This window comes from Eptesicus fuscus, chromosome 4 (assembly GCF_027574615.1).
Source record: "Eptesicus fuscus isolate TK198812 chromosome 4, DD_ASM_mEF_20220401, whole genome shotgun sequence".
Lineage (NCBI taxonomy): Eukaryota > Metazoa > Chordata > Mammalia > Chiroptera > Vespertilionidae > Eptesicus > Eptesicus fuscus.
Window position 1 is genome coordinate 8,720,226 of NC_072476.1, and position 20,915 is coordinate 8,741,140.

General features: G+C 56.5%; 2 protein-coding genes across 2 annotated transcripts; both read left to right on the plus strand.

Annotated features, from left to right (window-relative positions):
• Positions 1 to 7,716: 7,716 nt before the first annotated feature.
• SPNS1 (SPNS lysolipid transporter 1, lysophospholipid) lies at positions 7,717 to 15,693 on the plus strand. Its single transcript, XM_008157688.3, has 13 exons — positions 7,717 to 7,871; positions 8,113 to 8,402; positions 8,491 to 8,556; positions 10,334 to 10,470; positions 11,594 to 11,745; positions 11,838 to 11,904; positions 12,652 to 12,797; positions 13,254 to 13,409; positions 13,699 to 13,888; positions 14,188 to 14,253; positions 14,511 to 14,609; positions 14,940 to 15,111; positions 15,360 to 15,693. The coding sequence occupies exons 2-13, from the start codon at positions 8,162 to 8,164 to the stop codon at positions 15,452 to 15,454; spliced, it is 1,587 nt and encodes a 528-aa protein (XP_008155910.2). The 5' UTR covers positions 7,717 to 7,871; positions 8,113 to 8,161; the 3' UTR covers positions 15,455 to 15,693.
• An 806-nt stretch (positions 15,694 to 16,499) lies between these two features.
• LAT (linker for activation of T cells) lies at positions 16,500 to 20,709 on the plus strand. Its single transcript, XM_028134238.2, has 12 exons — positions 16,500 to 16,602; positions 16,756 to 16,783; positions 16,880 to 16,911; positions 17,164 to 17,239; positions 17,371 to 17,435; positions 17,532 to 17,561; positions 17,639 to 17,699; positions 17,771 to 17,871; positions 19,400 to 19,462; positions 19,630 to 19,692; positions 19,782 to 19,866; positions 20,047 to 20,709. Exons 1-11 carry the CDS (start codon positions 16,500 to 16,502, stop codon positions 19,859 to 19,861), a joined length of 702 nt encoding a protein of 233 aa, XP_027990039.2. The 3' UTR covers positions 19,862 to 19,866; positions 20,047 to 20,709.
• Positions 20,710 to 20,915: the final 206 nt, after the last annotated feature.

A 20,915-nucleotide genomic window follows, 5' to 3' on the forward strand; every position in this document is an offset into this window, starting at 1 on the left:
GTCGCTTGTCAGATGATCTTTCTAAAACTCCTGTTGCCCTGGCCCCTGTGGCTCAGTTGGTTGGGTGGCCTCCCGGGCACCGTCTGATTCCCAGTCAGGAAACATGCCCGGTTTCAGGCTCGATACCTGCTAGGGGGCATGCAGGAGGCAGCCAATCAATGTTTCACTCTCACATTGATGTTTCTCTCCACCTCCCTTCTCTCCCTAAAAAAATCAATTCAAAAAAATTAAAAATAAAACTCTCCTGCTTAGAAACCTTCAAAACCATAGTGAGCTCTTACTCGGTGCCACACACCAAGCCTGGCACTTTTAATCTCATTCATCCTCAGAGCAATCCTAACCGGTTTTGTTATCACAGATGTCCCCCTTAGCTGCAGTTTTGCTTTTTGAGGTTTCAGTTACCTGTGGTAAACCTCTGTCTGAATATACTTAATGAAAAATTTCATGCTCTGGCCAGGGTAGCTCAGTTAGTTTGTTGTTGTTCCATGCACCAAAAGGTCGCCAGTTCGATTCCTGGTCAGGGCATATGCTTGTGTTGCGGGTTCAATCCCTAGTCAGGGTGCATGCAGGAGGCAAACTGATCTATGTTTCTCACATCAATGTTTCTCTCCCTCTCCCTTCCTCTCTCTCTAAAAATCATTTAGATGATTCTAAAGTCTCTGTTCCCCTGGAAGACATTTAAAAAAAAATAAAAATCTCAGAAATAGCCGTTCCGAGTACCTCACTTTAACATCACATAGGCATTGTATGATCTCACTTCATCACAAGAAGGGTGCGTACAGTACAATGAGACCACAGTCACATAACATGTTACCGTATAGTCAGGTGCCCCTTAGCGACAGGATAATGTTCTAAGAAATGCGTCAACCTTAATCAATAAAGAAATTTACAAAAAAAAGTAATGCTAAAACAAAAAAATGCGTCAAGTCATTTCCTTGTGTGAGCATCACAGAGTGCACGTAACCACACGTGTGGCATAACCTGTACACCTCGGCTGAATGGGACAGCCTATTGCTCCCAGGATATGACCCTGTATGGCACGTCACATGTAAAGCAACATGAGGTTAAATCAGGCACAAGAGAAAACGTTGCTGTCAAGTTAGTTGTTAATCTCTTACTATTCCTAATTTTCAAATTAAACTTTCATAGGTCTGTATGTACAGGAAAATATATCTGTAGGGTTCAGTGCTAGCCCGGTGTCAGGCATCCCCTGGGGGTCTGGGAGCGTATCCCCTGTGTAGAAGGAGAGGCTTCTGTATTCCGATTTTACAGAAGAGAAACAGAAGCGGGAAAAGATTAATTAACCTGCCCAGAGCACACAGCCACTGAGCGCCGAGCCAGATGGAAAAGCAGGTGGGCCTGACGCGGCTCAGGGTTCTTGATGAGGCCAGCACCTCTCACACTTCCATGTGCACACACGTCAGCTGGGGAGCTGGCGAACATGCACGTGTGGGCTCAGCGGTCTGGGGTGGGCCTGAGAGACGGCGTTTCTAACAAGCTCCCACGTGTTGCAGCACTGCGGACCATACTTGGAGTAGCAAGGTGTTATTTTGCCTTTTTTCTAAAGCCTCACCTTCAATGCCTCCCACCTCCCCACCCGGCCCTTCCTTCTATCAAGCCCCCCATGTTCTTGTTCATGTCCCACCTCAGCCCAGAAGGGGTCTAGCTCAGCATACTCGGACACCCACTGGTCTGTGTCTTTCTCCCCTCCTAGACTGTGAGGTCCTTGAAGACAAATACAGTCATGCGCTGTTTCATGACACTAAAGGATGGGCCACATATACAGCGGTGCTCCACAGGATTATAATGGAGCCGAAAAATTCCTATTGTCTGGTGACATGGTTCAGCCGCAATAAAGCCAAAGTCATGGTGCTTTCTTAAAGGAGTGACACCTCCCGCAGAGAGCCTCGGGTGTTGCAGAGGCCATAGTTATAGGAGGTGACGGCGCCATGCCCGTGTCACCCCTGAAGACCTTCCAGCGGACAGATGTGGCGTGGGAGACAGCGGTACTGAGGATCCTAACTCTGTGCGGGCTTAGGCCAATGTGTGTGTTTGCCTTTGTTTTTAACAAAGTTTAAAAAATAGAAAAAGCTTACAAAATAAGGATATAAAAATAATTTTTTACAGCAGTACACTGTATTGTAAGCTAAGTTATTACCAAAAGTCAAACAATTAAAAATTTAAAAGTTTATAAAATAAAGTTACAGTAAGCTAAGGTTAATATATTATTATTATTATTTTTAAATATATTTTATTAATTTTTCACAGAGAGGAAGGGAGAGGGACAGAGAGCTAGAAACATCGATGAGAGAGAGACATCGACCAGCTGCCTCCTGCACACCCCCCACCGGGGGATCTGCCCGCAACCAATGTACATGCCCTTGACCGGAATCGAACCTGGGACCTTCCAGTCCGCAGACCGACGCTCTATCCACTGAGCCACACCGGTTTCGGCAAAGGTTAATATATTATTGAAGAAAATTTTAAAATAAATTTGATATAGCCTGAGTGTGCAGTGTTTATAAAAACCAGAGTATGCTGGGCCGGTGTTGCTCAATGGTTGAGCACTGACCTATGAACCAGGAGGTCACGGTTCGATTCCCAGTCAGGGCACATGCCTGGGTTGCGGGCTCCATCCCCAGTGTGGGGCATGTAGGAGGCAGCTGATCAATGATTCTCTCTCATCGTTGATGTTTCTATCTCTCTCTCCCTTCCTCTCTGAAATCAATAAAAGCATATTAAAAAAATAAATGAAGACCACAGTAGCTCAGTTCCAGGAAAAAGATGGCGACCGGCAGGAAGGTAGGGAGGGAGAGTGTGTGATCGAGTGAAGGAGTGATAGAGGTGTGTGTGGACGGGTGTGGGTGTGTGTGTGAGTGAAATAGGGACAGTTAGACCCTGCAGTTCTTCCAGGGGGCTTCCAATCCGGGCAGTCTTAGAAGGCAAAACCCCGCGGCCACTGCAAACACTCCGGGGAGGACACCAGCAGCACAGAGACCCCGCCATCTTGAAGAACAGAACTGCTTGAGACTAGAATTCTAGCCTCGCCACCACCCAGTCTGTCTCACAAGCAAACCAGGACACTACAGCCACTCTGGTAGAAGACCTGCCACCACAGCTGCAGACGCGCGGACCCTGGGACCTTCACCTCCAAAGGTGCGCCGCCTGACAGCAAAAACAACTCCGAGACCATGTGGATTCCTGCAACAGAGAGGAATTGACAGGAGTGCTCCAGCCATGAAGTCAGAAGAGAAGCAGTCCAGAGATGGAAGACGCTGACGTCGCCTTGCCATGCTAGCAGTCAGCAGATGTGTGTCACTGCAGGTTGCCCAGGACCAAAGCAGAGAGGGTCAGACCTGCATTACCACCATTTGTCCACCATCCAGAACTGAAATATCATTGCTGTTATGTACACATAAGGAACTGTTTGACATAGAAATTGGGACTCAAAAGAACTGTTGGCCCAGAAAGAAACTCACTATAGACTGATTCATTTGCTTCTCAGCATAACCATTATTGCTTGTCTCATTTTCGGTTTTTATAAGTGTATTTCTAGTATCACATGAGCTCACTCGTCTAGGGGAAATGATGAACAATATAGACTGATGAACAAGAACATCCATCAGCCTGTCAGACCTCAGAGGGAAGGTAGGAGAGGGTGGGGATAAGGGAGATAGATCAACCAAGGGACTTGTGTGCTTGCATATGAGCCTAACCAGTGATCACGGACAACAGGGGGAAGGGGGGCATGCGTGGGGAGGGGTTTGGGATGGGAATGGGGGGGATGAGGACAAATATGTGATACCTTAATCAATAAAGTAATTAAAAAAAAAAGACCACAGTAGTGGACAGTAGTCTAGGCCTTCACATCCACTCACCCACAATAAACTCCAGTCCTAAAGGCTCCATTCATGATAAGTGTCCTATGTAGGTACACCATCTTAATCTTTTATATGTACGTTTACTGTACCTTTTCTGTGTTTAGGTCTGTGTAGATACACAAACACCTGGTGCTATAACTGCCTACAGTATTCAGTACAGTAACATGCTGTGCAGGTTTGTAGCCCAGGAGCCTTCGGCTACACCACACGGCCTGGGTGTAGCAGGCTGTGCCATCTGCGTCTGTGTGGCGCACTCACTCCGCATGTCTCCACGATGAAATCACCTGATGATCCGTTTCTCAGAATATATCCCCTTCATTAGGCGATGCATGACTGTACTATATCTTGTTCTCAAAAATCCACGCTCGGCGCCTGGCACAGGAGTTATCTAGCAAATGTTTGTAGAGTAAAAAAATAAGCTCCTTGTCTCAAAGAATCCCACTACCACCCATCTCCCTGCGTAAGCCAGGAGCCTGTTTCACTCTTTTTTTTTTTTTTTAATATATTTTATTGATTTTTTACAGAGAGGAAGAGAGAGGGATAGAGAGTTAGAAACATCGATGAGAGAGAAACATCGATCAGCTGCCTCCTGCACACCCCCCTACTGGGGACGTGCCCGCAACCAAGGTACATGCCCTTGACCGAAATCGAACCTGGGACCCTTGAGTCCGCAGGCCGACGCTCTATCCACTGAGCCAAACCGGTTTCGGCCTGTTTCACTCTTGACACTCCGTTCACTCCATTACCAAGTCAACTGAACTCCCCCATGACTCAAAGCAGTTTCCTTCCCTCCCTCCATCCCGTCCTAGTGCCACAGCCTCCTCACAGTGGCTCTGTGCCTCGCTGGCCCTCCGGTCCATCTACATGGCAGCCAGAGTGATCTCAAATGCCAATTCGATTTTAAAATAAAGAAGATCCTTCACGTGGCCTCGGCCCCACCCAGCCTGACCCTGGTGGCTCCCTCTGGCCTCTCGCTGCTCCTCACACCGCCCGCTCAGACCCTGGTGTTCCTCATGCTTCCTTCTGTGGCAGGGCCTCTGCACACCGCCTGGACTGCCCTCTCTCCTCTCCCTGGGAGTCAACGATTACCCCTCCCCCACCTCTGAGCCCCAGGACCATTTCCTCAGAGGCCCTCAACCTCCCTGACCCGGTTAAACGTCCCTGTTATCAGGTCCTTATAATACCCATATGGCAGATTTCACTTTTGTGGCACTTGTCATAAGTGAACTTTTCCCCGAGACGTTAACATATGCTTATATCGCAAAAACCACAATTTCCAAAGCAAATAGAGCAAAAGTTGGGCCCCAATTTAAACCAACAGAACTGTACAGACATTTTTCTTCTCTTTAAACTATATTTTTATTGATTTCAGAGAGGCAGGGAGAGGGAGAGAGAGATAGAAACATCAGTGATGACAGAATCATTGATCAGCTGCCTCCTGCACGCCCCCCTACTGGGGATCGAGCCTGCAACCCAGGCATGTGCCCTTGACTGGAATCGAACCTGGCACCCTTCAGTCCGCAGGTCGACGCTCTATCCACTGAGCCAAACCAGCGAGGGCCTGACATATTTCTTTATCTGACTTTAAATAAATTTAAATCAAGAGATCCATCAAATTTTAAAAAGCACCTGTATTCAGAGAAGAGCTGAATATTTTCCCCATTTCGCAAAACCAATTAGCATAAAAATATTTGCCTTTACAACCTGAAAGTCTTGTTTTCATTGAGGTCCAGTGGAGACCTGGCTTAAGGTTCTGAAACGTGAAGCATCTCCTGGAACAATGCCAATGAGGGGTTTTCATGACAAAACAGTTTCTGATAAGGTTCCTTGGGGGCCCCATGCTCTCCCCATGAGACTCCAGAGTTTCAGCCCAGGTCTGGCTGCCAGAGGGGTCTTGAAGCAACATTTGCATAGAACTATACTAATTTTATTTAGGTTTTATGTTTATTAGCTGTATCTTGAGATTGGGGCAGGTCTCTGTGGGGCCCCCAAGTCCCCTGCCGCTGGGAGTCTCTGCCCCAACTGAGACCACCAGAGGGCGCAAGAGCTTGGGTCCAAGTCCGTGGTGAGGAAAACCCGCTTGCGCCGCGGGGGTCTGGGGTTCTGGAGAGGCTTCCTTTAAGGTCTCCGGGGATAGCTCAAGGGTTTAACAGGCAGCTGGGTTGGGGATCCGAACGACAGGAAAGGGTGTCCTTTCCTCCATCTTGCCTTGCGAGAGGCCAGGGTTGGGGACCGCTGCTCAACATTCATTCATTCGACACAAGCCCAAATCAGACACCCAGGAAGAGAGGATAATCACTTCGAGGGAGAGCAGTTCATTGGCATTTCTAGGGATACTTAGTATTTTCAGAACCTCTAAGTTTACTTATTTACCGACTTGAGAGAGAGATTTCTTTGCTGTTCCATTATTTATGCATTCCTTGGTTGATTCTTGGTACGTGCCCTGACCGGGGATGAGCCCACAGTGGGCATATCTGGAGGAGCTGCCCAGCCAGGGCCAGAACCTTTCAACATTCCTTTTTCTTTTTTTGATTTTTTACATAGAGGAAGGGAGCAGGATAGAGAGTTAGAAACATCTTTTAAAAAATATATTTTACTGATTTTTAACAGAGAGGAAGGGAGAGGGATAGAGAGTTAGAAACATCGATTAGAGAGAAACAATGATCAGATGCCTCCTGCACACCTCCTACTGGGGATGTGCCCACAACCAAGGTACATGCCCTTGACCAGAATCGAACCTGGGACCTTTCAGTCCGCAGGCCGAGGCTCTATCCACCGAGCCAAACCGGTTAGGGCCCTTTCAATATTCCTTTATCTCGTTTGGGAAGAAGTCAGCCAAGAGGGTATTGCAGATAAGGAAGCTGAGATTCAGAGGGTTGGCAACTTCACCAATTCCCCTGACTGCCTTTGGTGTTTTGTTTTTTTTAACTGAGATAAAACCTTTTATTTATTTATGCTTCTCCATTTCGTTTAAAACAACAACAACCACCTTAATATTAACTGACAGCCCTTCCCCCTCACCCCTCCTTGGGCTGAGGGGTAGATAATGGGGAAATGGCCCCCAGGGGCGGGGCTGACCATAGAGCCCCTTGGAGAGGTAAAGGAGCCCAAATTCCCTCCTCAGGGGACCGGGCACCTGTAGTGTATGAACTGGGGAGTTAACGGGACTCTTGAACGAACCTCTTCTTGTACCAGCATATATGCCCTTGGCCATCAAGGGTAAGGAAGCATATGGGGAGGGGATTCCTACCGCTCCTCTATGTGCCTGCTCAGCCCCCGTCTCAGGAACTGAGGGCTGAGGAGCAAGAAAGTGGAGAAAGGGTGGGGGTAGGGTGTCACCCAGAGGAGTACTGGTTATTTTTTAAAAATATATTTTATTGATTTTTTACAGAGAGGAAGAGAGAGGGATAGTTAGAAACGTCGATCACTGCCTCCTGCACACCCCCCACTGGGGATGTGCCTGCAACCAAGGTACACGCCCCTGAACGGAATCGAACCTGGGACCCTTGAGTCCGCAGGCCGAGGCTCTATTCATTGAGCCAAAAGGGTTTCGGCAGAGTACTGGTTATTAATGGCTCTGGGGTGGCCCCCTTCTTCTCCATCGCCCCCTAGTGGTCACTGCTGGAGCTCTGACTGCCTTTGGAACGGCGGTCTCGGCGCGACGCCGCCGCAGGTGGCTTTGGCGGCTCAGCGGCAGAGGCGCTCCCGTGCGCCGGGGTCCTGCGGAGTCTGAGACGCGCTCCCCGGTTACCCAGGCAACAGGGCGGCAGTCACGTGGGGCAGGAGCCCGAGGAGAAGTCTTGGGAGCATGCGCGGCCCTCGGCCTCAGCTTCAGCAGCCGGGAGGCGGGTCATGTGTCAAAGGCTTGCACGCGGTGGCGTCCGCAACCCAGGCTCAGTCGTCACATGACCGGCTTTCAGACATCATGGCGGCGGCCGTGGTGCAGCGCTGGGGTTGAGCTACAGCCAGTGTAGTGGGCTCCTGCCCGGGGTGAGGGTGGCTCCCCCCGGGGGGCGGGGAGGGTCAGGCCCTGCTCGGCCCTCCTCAGCCCTCTCCCGACATCACCCGAATTCCACGCGTCCCCTCCGCGCGGTGTCTGCCGGGACGGGAGCAAAGCCGGGCCCGGGTTCCATCCCAGCCGCGCTCTGGGCAGGCTCCTGCCCGGCTCTGCGCGCACCGCCCGCGCCCGGGCTCCCTCCAGCCTCCTCTCTCCATCCTCCTCTCCTCGCAGGTAGGATCGGCGGTGGGACCAGAGCGCGGGCGGGCGCGGCCCCGGGACCATGGCTGGGTCCGAGAACGAGCCCTTCCTCAGCCAGGCGGATGACACGGACGACGGGCCGGTGCCCGGCACCCCGGGGTTCCCGGGCTCCACGGGGAATCCGAAGTCCGAGGACCCGGAGGTCCCGGACCGGGAGAAACTGCAGCGCATCACGGGCGTGTCTGCGGCCCATTCGGCTCTCATCGTGGCCGTGCTGTGCTACATCAACCTCCTCAACTACATGGACCGCTTCACCGTGGCTGGTACTGACTTCTGGGAGGACCGGGGGGAGGGAGCGGGGTCCCCCAGGTGGGGCTGCCTCGCGGATCCCATCCCGAGTCTTCTTCCCAGGCGTCCTTCCGGACATCGAGCAGTTCTTCGACATCGGAGACAGTAGCTCCGGCCTCATCCAGACCGGTGAGTGAAGGCCCTCCCGGTGCACAGCAGCTCTTTTCCCTTTTCTTGCCCCAGTAGGGGCCGCGTGGGCGGAGGAGTGGGGGCCACAGCTCGGGGAAGGGGTGGCCCAGATGCCGCTCTGAAGCTGTTTTGGTTGGTTAGCACACCTCATTGAAAGAGCAGCCAGCTTAGTGTAATGGTGACGGCAAACCTGGGTTTAAATTTCAGCATGCGGCTCACAGTGTGATGGTAGGCAAGGCCCCCAACCTCGCTCTTTCCTTGTGGGTGCGATGGAACTGGTAATAACCCAGACCACCTCATAGGGAGGATTCAATGAGACGATGCCTGTGAAGTGTGCAGGCCACTGCTGAGAACATGGCAGGCACCCCATAAGTAATGGCAAAGAGGGTGTCTGAAAGGGAGAGGTGAGTTTTATTTGTTCAGAACTTGGGGATTTGTGAGAGAGGGAGAGACAGGGCCAACTCCTCTTTCCGTTCCTTCCCTCCTTCACTGATTTCCTGAGCACCTGCTATGGAGGAAGTGGTGAGGGCACCCACACACCTTGTCCCAGACCTTTTATGCCCATTGTCTTCAAAGCCTTCCATCAGCCAAGGACTAGACGTTATTCTTATTTGATAGAGGAAGTGGCTAGTATCATCTACATTTCTTTTCTTTTATTTTATTTTATTGATTTTTTTACAGAGAGGAAGGGAAAGGGAGAGAGTTAGAAACATCGATGAGAGAGAAACATCGATCAGCTGCCTCCTGCACACCCCCTACTGGGGATGTGCCCGCAACCAAGGTACATGCTCTTGACCGGAATCGAACCTGGGACCCTTGAGTCCGCAGGTCGATGCTCTATCCACTGAGCCAAACCGGTTAGGGCTCATCTACATTTCTATAAAGAAACTGAGGCTTGGAGAAGAGTTCAGACTTGACCCGGGCCACACCACAAGTGAGAGGCAGAAGAGGAGTTTGAATCCAGGTCTCGCAATGTTCTTTGCTCCAGTCCGGGCCGATAAGGAACTGGAAGTGTTTAAGGCGAGGACTAGAGAAATGAGAACGGGGTCATAGGTCACGGTCTGCACACCTCTGAAGAGTTGTTGAGTTGGAGAAGAAGGCAGCCCCGTTCACTTTTTCACCCAACACATGTTCACGGAGCGCCTGTGTTAAATGATGGAAACAGCCGTGGCCAATGAGGCAGTGATGTGCTCATGGGGCTGACATTCTGCCGTGCCTGAGGGGGCAACAGTCCGTAAAAACCTAAACTGATACTGAGATAATTTTCTGTAGGAATAAGCGTTACGTGAAAGAACACAGTAGATGCGGTAAAGACTGCGTGTGTGGTGGTTGGAAAAGTGTCTGAGCCGGAGCCTAAACTTGCTAAGTTCTGTGAAGCTCAGGGGAGAGGAGAGAATGTTCTAGAGAGAAATGACAGCAGTTGCCAAAAACCTAAGATGGTATTGAGGTTGGCCAACGGGCCAGTGGGGTGCAGAGAAAGGACAGGATGCGCATGGGGTGGGGGAGGTGGGGGCGGTTAGATCAGACAGGGCAGTGTGGGCCATGGGATGGGGTGTGGGTTTTGTTCTTGGCTGGATGGGAGGAGGTGATGAGTCAGCTGGTCCATCCATTCCACAGGGGAAGGTTTGGAAGACACTGAACATGGGGTTGGACTGGCCCTGGCAGGAAGCTCGGACAGTTTCAGGGTTGGGAGTTATTCCCGCCCCTCCTCACCCTCCCTGAGCTGGGGTCGGGGAGGGGCACGGGGGCTGGGCTGTGACTCTCTGCTTCCCCTCAGTGTTCATCTCCAGTTACATGGTGTTGGCACCTGTGTTTGGCTACCTGGGTGACAGGTACAATCGGAAGTATCTCATGTGCGGGGGCATTGCCTTCTGGTCCCTGGTGACACTGGGGTCGTCCTTCATCCCCAGAGAGGTGAGGTCCCACGATGGCTCCTGCTTCCGGCCCCCCCACTCCCCCCATCAGTCTTTGCTTCTGCTCTTTGGAGTCATGGCAGACTGGGCCGGGGGAACGTCTGCGTCTTCCTTGGTCCCTGCCATCTTTCCCCCTGCCTGCCTGAGTTAATCTGCCCGCCCCGTCCTTCCCCCTTTTCTCTCCGAGCCTTCTCTCCGTCACCCCCCTGACATGACTCCTTCCACGCAACACCTAAACACTAGCATTTCTTTCCCTCCCGTGGAAGAGGCTCACCTAGGCCGCCCTCTGACCCCCTTCCCCTTCCTGGGCAGACTTCCTGAAAGGCCCCTTGGCCGAGCTCCAGTCTGGGTGAAGGAGCAGCCAGGGAGAGGCTCTCATTTGCCGGCACTTCCTCTCCCCCTCGCCCTTGAGCACTGCCCGCTGAGCTGCCCCCACTCCATTGCCAAAGTCAACAGGGACCTCTCGGTTGCTAAATGTAGCTCCTACTTCCTAGTCCTCTTCTCACTAGATCTGGGAGCCCCTGGCTCTGTTGACCCACTTCTTCCTTCCGGCAGCTCTTCTAACCTCTGTGACGCCATCCTTCGGGTGTTCCTCCTGCCTCCCCGGCTGCTGCTTCTTTGCTCTTTTAAACTCTCCTCTGTCTGTTCTCCTCTCCACCCCAGAACGCTGTCCTCAGCTCTAGGCACTCACGACACGCTCCTTGGGTGATGGTACCCTGTCCCTAGCTGTGGGGGTCTTTGCTAGACAAGTGAAATCCCACCTAAGATGATGATACACTATTGGGTGGGGTAGGCAAGAGAGAAATTAAGATTTATTTTGTACTTACTGGGCACAAGGCAATGAATAGATCTTTTATTAGTCAGTCCTCATAATAGTTACGTGAAGAAGTTGTTGTTACCCCCTTTTTCAGATTAGGAAACTGAGGCTCAGAGAGGTTACGTTGCTCTCACACAGTCACAGCCAGTCAGTAGGGGATCCAGGATGCAAGCTCAGGCCTTTCTGATTCTAAAAACCCTGGCCTCTCCCACCACCCCTGCCACCTCTCCAGAACTGGCTGGTGAGGTAGGCTGGGAGGCTGGCTGTAGGGTGGGGTGCCACCCCCCACCCCCGTCTCGTTCCCCAGCAATTCTGGCTGCTCCTCCTGACTCGGGGCCTGGTGGGGGTCGGGGAAGCCAGTTACTCCACCATCGCGCCCACCCTCATCGCTGACCTCTTCGTGGCAGACCAGCGGAGCCGGATGCTCAGTGTGTTCTACTTTGCCATCCCAGTGGGCAGGTGAGTGGGCCGTGGGCCTGCCTGGGGGGGAGGCAGAAGGGCCTGGCATTGGGCGTGACCAGCTGTCCCTTCTCTCCCGCCCTTGCCCCCAGTGGTCTGGGTTACATCGCAGGCTCCAAAGTGAAGGACGTGGCTGGGGACTGGCACTGGGCTCTGAGGGTGAGTCTGGTCACAGCCTGGGGGGAGGTCAGCAACATGTTCACCGATTCCCTCCTTTTTACCTTCAGACACCCCATTTTCAGGCAGCGTTTACTCTGCCAAGCCTGCAGGAGGCCTGGCTGCCCTCCGCACAAAGCCATGTGCTCGACAGAACTCTTGGTTGTAGGTGGCAGAGCCCATTGTAAGTGCAAGCACCCAAATGGGATGGCATCGGCTCTCAGAAAGGAAAGCCGGGGGGAGCTGCAGGCACAGCGGCTCCAGGCACCTCCTGAGCTCTGCTGTCCTCTGTGCTACCTCTGTTCGCAAGCAAGTGGACACTCCATTTAGGAACGCTGGCCCCTGAGTCCTTGAGCAATAGTCCTGGCTGGTGTCTGGTTAGGTGAACATGGGTCACATGCCTGCCCTCGACGGAATCAATCCCCAAGGCTGGGCAGTTGGCCAAGTCTGGGTTACAGGCCCTGCTCCCTACTTGAACCACGTGGATTTAGAGAAGTCGGGGGCGTGGTTTCCCCAAAGAAAGTTAGGGTGCTGTTACCGAGGGAGGAGCAGTCAGGCTTGCAGAAACGGGAGTGGCCCCTAGTGGCGCTCCCCCTCCCCCGGTGGCAGGCTCAGCCCCCGTGAGCAGGCACTTACCCCCCTGTTTGCGGTCTTGGGGCCTGAGTCGCCCTTATACACCTTCCCTTTCTCCCAGCCCCGGGGTTGAGTGTGTCTCTGCCTGGGCCTGTCCTGAAGCCACTCTCTCCCCAGGTGACACCAGGCCTCGGAGTGGTGGCCGTGCTGCTGCTGTTCCTGGTAGTACGGGAGCCGCCCCGGGGAGCTGTGGAGCGCCACTCGGACTCACCACCCCTGAACCCCACCTCGTGGCGGGCAGATCTGAGGGCTCTGGCTAGAAAGTGAGTTCAGTTCCATCCTCACCCCACATCTGAGATCCCCAGGGAGGCCCTGGCCCTGACAACTGGGTTGAAATTTACGTGGGGTCGTCATTCTTTTAGAGAGAGGAGAGAAACATGGATTTGTCGTTGCACTTGTTTACGCGCTCATCGGTTGCTTTTTGTATGGGGCCTGGCTGGAGATCGGACCCCGTGACTTAGGCGTATGGGGAAGATGCGCCAGCCAACGGAGCTACCCGGCTGCATTTTCTTTCCAGTCTGGCCCAATGTCAGGGCCAGTAACTCAGTCACTACCGCCCCCTGTGGCAGCTGCTTGAATCACAGGCCCAGTCCTGGGAGCCAGGACAGCCTTCACACCCCGTGCCCTGACCTTAGAGAAATCAGCCAGGAGGGGACAACAGAGTCCCCTCCCTGGACCCTCCGTGGAGTCTAACTTCCTCCTTCCGACCGTCGTTGCAGCCCTAGCTTCATCCTGTCCTCCCTTGGCTTCACGGCTGTGGCCTTCGTCACGGGCTCCCTGGCGCTCTGGGCTCCTGCGTTCCTGCTGCGCTCCCGCGTGGTCTTGGGGGAGACCCCGCCCTGTCTTCCTGGAGACTCTTGCTCTTCTTCTGACAGGTACCCGGTGGGGGCTGCGATGGATGGATGGCCTCAGGTGGCAGGGGGTGGCGTGGAAAGAGGATGACCCAGGCTCAGACAAGGGGAGTTTGAGTCTCGATCCCACCAGCTCCTTTCCTCCCCCAGAGCGTGTTTCCTGGTCTGGGAAGTTGGTGATAGGAACTTAGTGAACCGTGGGCTGTTGTGAGGGTGCTGGGATGGACCATCTGCCTCTCCAGGCCATAGGAGTGAGGCCAGGGGGCTTTGCAGGGGGACAGACTCGTCCCCACATCCCTCCTTCTGCCCCCAGCCTCATTTTTGGGCTCATCACCTGCCTGACTGGTGTCCTGGGTGTGGGCCTGGGCGTGGAGATCAGCCGCCGCCTCCGCCACTCCAACCCCCGGGCTGACCCCCTGGTCTGTGCTGCTGGGCTCCTGGGCTCTGCGCCCTTCCTCTTCCTGTCCGTGGCTTGTGCCCGTGGAAGCATCGTGGCCACTTACGTGAGTAGCCAGCAGGGTCCTGGGGCAGGGGCAGGACTGGGGCAACAGCATAGTGGTGCACAGCCGGCTCTGGAGCGGGAATGCCTGGTTCTGAATCTCAGGTCTTGCCCTTCCTAACTGTGTGACGTTGGGCAAGTGACTTAACCTCTCTGTGCCGTTTCACCATTTGTAAAAGGGGAATGATAATGGCTCCTGTTTCATAGTAGTGTGTGAGGACTAAATGAGTTAATGGATGGGCCTCCATGTATTTGCTCTTGTGATGAGCTCAACCCTGCTTCCCCCACGCCCTGGTCCCCCAGGTTTTCATCTTTATTGGGGAGACACTCTTGTCCATGAACTGGGCCATTGTGGCAGATATTCTGCTGGTGAGTAGGTGGGCCGATCCAAGGTTGGTTCAGAGGCTGCTGGGGGCAGGGAGCGGCTCACTTGCCTTGAATTGTGGCCTTTACCCCGTCTGACCCCAGAGTGACTTCGCCGTCCAGCCCCAGATGGGCCTATAGTCTGGCCTGCCATACCCTTTACCCCAGCATACCTCTGAGCTGGGGTTCACCTCTGACCTCCGCCTGGGTTGAAGCCTTGGCCTCATCTTTGCCCTGTCTCCGCCCCCCTCTCCCCCCCCCAGTATGTGGTGATCCCTACGAGGCGCTCCACGGCCGAGGCCTTCCAGATTGTGCTGGCCCACCTGCTGGGTGACGCCGGGAGCCCCTACCTCATCGGCCTGGTGAGCACTGCCCGCTGGCTGGGCTGGGGTGGGGTGGGGTGGGGTCGGGCACCCTGGGTTCCTGGCACTGGCTGGCGGGCAGTGGCCAGGGGCCGGAGCCTGGGCGGCATCGGAAGGTCAGGCCCCAGCTAGACCTCCTCTGGGCCACGCACCCCTCACCTTGGGTCCTCAGCTGGACGGAGGGTTTGTCTTCGTGAGTTTCCACATGAGGCCTGGACCTCTCTGGGGGTCCAGACACCCTTCCCTTCCCGGCTCCAGTCTCTGTTCTGGAGTTTGGGGCGCCCTTTCCAAGACTCTTTCTCCTGCTTTTCCTTTCCTGTCTCCCCACAGATGTCCGACCGCCTCCGCCGGAACTGGCCCCCCTCCTTCTTGTCCGAGTTCCGGGCCCTGCAGTTCTCGCTCATGCTCTGCGCCTTCGTCGGCGCCCTGGGCGGTGCGGCCTTCCTCGGCACCGCCATCTTCATTGAGGGGGACCGCCGGCGGGCCCAGCTGCATGTGCAGGGTCAGTGGGCCTTCCTGCCCACCTCGGGGTGCTGCCTGCTTGTTCGCTCGCCCGTGTGTCTGCCCTGTGAACTGGCCCCCCTCGGTCCGCAGGCCTCCCTCATCCGCTTCGGGTCTGCCTGGCAACAAGCTGGTGTCCTGCTGTGTCCACAGCTCTGGGGCCCCCTCCGTTTCCCACCGCCCGTGCGCCCTCCCAGGCTTTGTGTCTGTCTGCCCATCCAACCCTGGCTCTGACCCCGCCCCCAACAGGTCTGTTGCATGAGGCCGGCCCCGAAGATGACCGCATTGTGGTGCCCCAGCGAGGCCGCTCCACCCGGGTCCCCGTGTCCAGTGTGCTCATCTGAAGGGCCGTCGCTCACCTACCTGCACACCGGCCGCAGCTGGCCTCAGCCGCCCCAGCAGGCGCCCGGCCCGAACCTCGGCCTGGCCCAGCTTCTGAGAGGAGCCTGGGGCATGTTCCAGGTCCCACACTACACGGGCAGCCAAGGGCGGGCGATGGGGTGCGGGAGGGGTCCCCTCCACTGGAGCAGCCCCAGGGGCTCGGTGCTATTTGTACTGAATAAAATTTGTAGCCAGAACCTAACTGCCTGCTTGAGTCTCTCTGGGTGCTAGTGACCTCCCCCCTGGAATGTGGGGTGCCCCCTCCAGCCCCAAGGCTCCTGGTGGCTGGTGGTCACTCCTGCGGGGCTCCTGGGCGGGTGAGCGAGGCTGCAGTGAGCTGGCTCCCTGTGACTGTGAGTCACGCCCCTGTTTCCCCCAGAGCCCGCCCCTGTTGGAAGGCCAGCTGGGGTGAGGGGTGGGCCTCCCTCTGCTGCCTCCTTGAGCCCCGCTGTGGAGGCTGCTGCTGGCTGCCTGCGCTGCTTGTCCTTGCCCCACTGGTGTGAGTGCCCCTTGTCCTGGAGGCCAGCAGACCTTGAGGACCTGGGTGGCTCCTCGGGCCTCCTCCGCTCTCCCCACTGCTGGGTGGGGGTGGGAAGGGGGTAGGTGCAGCCGGCTGAGGAGCCTGATGATTTCCTGCCCTCACCCGGCGCTCACCACAGCTTCCTGCCGCAGGCGGGAGGGCAGGCGCTGAGGAAAGGCGGGCGCCGAGCCCAGGGGCAGGTAGGCCTGGGTGCAGGGTCCACGCAGGGTGGCTGGTGCCCCAGACTCCAGCCCAGGCCCCGGCCTGACTGCCCTGGGGTCAAGGGTCTTCCAGCCAGCACTGAGGCGCACTCAGCCCAAGGCAGGGCGGGGATCCAGGAGCCCCCAAGGAGGGCACGGCTGCCCCCGCCAGGCTCCAGCCTGGTGCCGCTGGGCCCCTCCGCCCCGGCTGCCCCGCGCCTGCTCTGCTGCAGCTCTGTGCTGGGGCGTACAGCGAGCAGCAGGTCTGGTCCGAGCTCTGCCCTGCAGATGGAGGCGGCCATCCTGCTCCCCCTGGTGCTGGGCCTCCTGCTGCTGCCCCTCTTGGCGGTGCTGCTGATGGCACTCTGCGTGCGCTGCCGAGAGCTGCCAGGTGAGTGGGAGCTGGTGGGGTGATCAGATGCCCGGACACACGGACAGGGATGCCTCACTTCATCTAACTGTCCTTAACTCCTGCGTGCCCCTGACTCTGTTACCCTCTCCCTCCTCGCTCCCTTCCCTGCCTCACTGGCCGTCTCTTCCGCAGACGCCTATGACAGTGCTGTGCCTGACAGGTGAGTCTGCCCCCCTGGCCCCGGCAGCTCCCTTCATTCCCTTGCGGGCTGGGCCGGGGCGTCTCCTGGTCCCTTACCCGCTGTCTCTCCCGCCAGCCTGCCAAGTAGCATCGTGATCAAAAGGCCTCGTGAGTACACGGAGGGTCCTCTCCCATGGGGTAGGGAGGAGAGTCCCGGCATGTGAGCAAGTGTGTGCCTTTGTTCAGGCTGCCCCGGGGGCGCCCACATGGCCATGACCTGAGCTGGGGCGGGGAAGGCTGTGGGTGCCCTCAGGCCTGTCCAGGGCCCAGGGGTTTCAGGGGGTTAGGCCACTGTTGAGGCCTTGAGGGTAGGGGCATTGTGTCTGGAGTCATTCCTTCAGCGTGGTCCTGTGTCCTCAGCCACACTAGCCTCCTGGCCACAGGCTGCTGTGACCTCCTGTCCACCATTGAGCCAGCCAGACCTGCTCCCCATCCCGTAAGTCACCCTTCCCCTCCGAGGCCCCCTCTCTACCCCTCACCTCCTGGGATCGGGGGCTTCTTTCCCCGTTGCAACCCCTCTGGCCCCAGAGCCCCGTCCCAGGCATGACCTCTGACTTTGACTCTCAGGAGATCCCCACAGCCCCCAGGGGGCTCCCACCGAATGCCATCCGCTCGGCAGGACTCCGATGGCAGTAAGCTGGAGCGGGGCGCCCGGGCCTGGGGCTGGGCTGGCGGAGGATGTGCCCCCTCTCTCCTGGCTCAGTCTCCCTCTCGCCCTCTCTCTGTAGCCAACAGTGTGGCCAGCTATGAGAATGAGGGTGCGTCTGGGCCCCGGGGCCCTGGGCGGGGAGGCTGGGCCTGGCCTGGGCCGGGCTGACCCCGTGTCCTTCCCCAGAGCCGGCCTGTGAGGACGAGGACGACGACGAGGAGGAGGACTATCACAACGAGGGCTACCTGTGAGTGGCCCGCTGGGAGGACGGGGCCGAGGCCGCGGCCCGCGCTCACCCATCCCTTGACTTTCCCTCAGAGAGGTGCTTCCTGACACTGTCCCGGCCACGGCCACGTGCACCGCGGTCCCAGCAGCTGCCGCGCCAAGCAACCCCGGCCTCCGAGACAGCGCCTTCTCCGGTGAGTCGCCTTCCGCCGCGGCCCCTCCGCTCTGCTCTCCGGGCGTTTCTGCGATGCCGCCACCCCTCGGCCTTCTCTCTTCTCTTTTCCTAGAACTCTGTCCTTCAGATAGTGGACTTCCTGCTCCGGCCTCCCGAATGCCTCACTTTGCCTCTCCTCTGTCTCCTCCTTTTAGCGTCTGCAAGATTCCCTTGACTTTATTCCTCGTTGGCCCTGCTCCTGGACTGTCCTTTTATTTCATTTATTTCTCCTGTCGGAAAGCTCTTTCCTGATTCCCGAATGTTCCTTTTTCATAGCTTCCTGTTCTTGTTCATGGAGGCAGCGTCACCTTGTAAATCCTGAAGGATATTGATGTTAGCTTCTCTTCTTGTGTCTTTGTGCTTTTGGAATTTTTCTTCTGCTTCCTGCATGGTCTCGGTTTCCTCTGAGCTGCTCTTCCCTCTTTGTTTGGTCACATCCTGCCTGTGAGGCGTTCTCCTCCGTGTCTGTAATCTTCCGTGTCCCTGACTCTCCTCTCTGTACAGGCCCTGGGCCTCCCTGCTGCACACTGGCTTCATCTGCCATCAGAGTCCCAACTGTCACCTCTCTCCTGAGCGCCACTCCGTCTGCCCAGGAGCCTCTTCCTTCGTTCCCTTACTCATCTATGCTACTTACTGGGTGCCTCTGATATCACCGCTAACGAGGGAGAGTCATGATGGAAAAGCTAACCTTGCTGAGGACCTACTATGCCCTACTGAGAGTTTCACGTGTATGAGCTTGTTAAGCCTCCCCGCTCCCAGGTGCTGCGGGGCCTGCTCCTCCCTCGTGTACCTCAGCCACCCCGTCTGCTCGATGGCAGCGTTGGTTGGTTTATTTAACAGACGCTTGGCAGCACTTACTGCTTAACACTCACACGGAGTGTTCACGGCGTTAGTCCTCGCAGCACCTCCATGAGATGGGGAGTTGCTCATCCGATTTTACAGATGAGAAAACTGAGGCCCAGAGAGGTTGGAGAGCTGGTCTGAGGTTACGTGGTCTGTTAGTGGTGACACTGGATCTGAACCTGGGCCGTCTGGCTCCAAACCTGTCTTGTCCACATCCTCACGGAGAAACAAGTCCACACAAAAGAACAAGATCATATCAGTGACAAGATGTGCTCCGAAGGGACTAGGACCAGAGTGGGAGGAAGGGCCAGCCGGGCGATGGCCCCTCTGACTGGGCCCAGCCCTGGGGGCGTCTCCCTCCACACACGCCACCCAGCCCGCCACTCTGAGCTGCCCAAGCCGGCTGCTGGTGTCTGCGGCCTCTCCTCTCTCCGCCGCATTCCCTTTCATCAGTTCTGGTCAAATCGCCCTGTTCTCGCCATTGCCACGGCCTTTGTTTGCCCTCCTTCAGGCCACTGGCTGCGCTGGTGAGCACCCTCCCTGCCTCCCTCTGGGCGTCTGTGCAGGAGTCTTGGCTGGTTTTGTTGAAAGTCTGGGGCTGGGGCGGGAACTCCGGGGTGTCTGCCCAGGGGCCCTGGGTAAGGCCGCCCGCTGCTTTTCTGTAGTGGAGTCGAGGGAGGACTATGTGAACGTTCCCGAGAGTGAGGAGAGTGCCGACGCGTCTCTGGGTGAGTGGCCGGTGCCCCCAGTGCCCTCCCTTCCGGCCCTGCCACCCCACCCCCACTGCCAGTGTGGCCGTGCCCACACCCCTTCTGTGGCTCTGTCCCCCTCGGTCTGGTGTCCTCTGCCCTCTCGCCTCAGTGTGGCTGTCCCTCCTTCTGACCTGTCCCCACAGATGGGAGCCGGGAGTATGTGAACGTGTCCCAGGACCTGCAGCCCACTGTGAGGACTGAGCCCGGTGTGTGCTGGGGGAGAGCGGGAACGGGGGGCTCCCTGGGTGGGGGGGACAGTTGGTGAGGTGAAGACCAACCTCCCCTCCCCCTACAGCCACCTTGAGTTCCCAGGAGGCAGAGGAAGAGGAGGAAGAGGGTGCCCCAGATTATGAAAATCTGCAGGAGCTTCAATGAGACCTGTGAGAGCCGGGCCCCGCCCTGCCCCGCCCTGCCTTGGGTCTGAGGGCTCCTGACCCTCCATCAAGTCCCTGCCCCACCTCCTCAGCCTCTTCTCCCTGATTCTGGGGACCCCTTGGATACCCCTTCCCTGCCACCTCCTGACCCATGGCCCCTCTGTCTCTCCCTGCCCTGTGTTTCAGCATGAGGCGTGCTGTCCTAGAGCTGCCTTCCTGGGAGGGCTGAGCTGGGCAGCTGGAAGTGGCTCCGGGAGGCCCACGTGGCACCCCACCCTGGCTCCAGCCTGACAACAGCCTGAGAATTTCCCCCCTAACTTATTGTCACTTTGGGGTCCAGTCTGGGTGCCCCCAACGCTGCACCTTCTGACACAGCCTGAGAATCAAGGGCCTTGGCCCCCGGCCCTGCTCTCTACAGAATAAAGGCTGGCGTGGTCTGTGGCTCTTGGCTCTGGGGACCCAGTGGCGGGGTCAGGGTTGGGGGGGGCAGAGGGTCTGCGTGTGTGCGCCTGTGCGTGTGTGTGGGTCCCTATCCCCCCCAAGGCTCCAGCTCCTCCAGGTCCTGGCCAGCTGCTGTGTGAGCAACCGAGAGGCCAGGACGGGTCGCCTTCTGAGCGAGGCCAGTGTGACCCAGCCTGGCACTTTGGGCCCCGACGCACGTCCCTGAGACAGTGCACAGACGGAGGCTGTGCTGGTGGTGGAGCGGCGTGAAGGCCCACTGGGCGGGCCCTAGAGCCACCCTCGCTGCCGGCCCGCTTCCCCGTCTTTGAAAGAGGACTTGATGACTTTGAAAGGCTTTGTTAGTTTTTACCTTTTGTGGTTCTCAATAAAACAGAACTTAAAAATGGTCTAAGCTCGCCCTAGCTGGTTTGGCTCAGTGGATAGAGCGTCGGCCTGCGGACTGAAGAGTCCCGGGTTTGATTCCAGTCAAGGGCACATGCCCAGTTGCGGGCTTGATCCCCAGTGGGAGGCATGCAGAAGGCAGCCGATCAGTGATTCTCTATCATCATTGATGTTTCTCTCTCTCTCTCTCTCTCTCCCTGTCCCTTCCTCTC

Excerpts from the sequence above, each read along its gene's own strand:
- SPNS1 (XM_008157688.3), top strand. The coding sequence starts at position 8,162 with ATGGCTGGGTCCGAGAACGAGCCCTTCCTCAGCCAGGCGGATGACACG. Across the intron at positions 13,889-14,187 it reads GAAGCATCGTGGCCACTTAC|GTTTTCATCTTTATTGGGGA; the intron begins GTGAGTAGCCAG and ends CTGGTCCCCCAG. Across the intron at positions 14,610-14,939 it reads GCCCCTACCTCATCGGCCTG|ATGTCCGACCGCCTCCGCCG; the intron begins GTGAGCACTGCC and ends GTCTCCCCACAG.
- LAT (XM_028134238.2), top strand. The coding sequence starts at position 16,500 with ATGGAGGCGGCCATCCTGCTCCCCCTGGTGCTGGGCCTCCTGCTGCTG. Across the intron at positions 16,784-16,879 it reads GACAGTGCTGTGCCTGACAG|CCTGCCAAGTAGCATCGTGA; the intron begins GTGAGTCTGCCC and ends CTCTCCCGCCAG. Across the intron at positions 19,463-19,629 it reads GAGTGCCGACGCGTCTCTGG|ATGGGAGCCGGGAGTATGTG; the intron begins GTGAGTGGCCGG and ends CTGTCCCCACAG.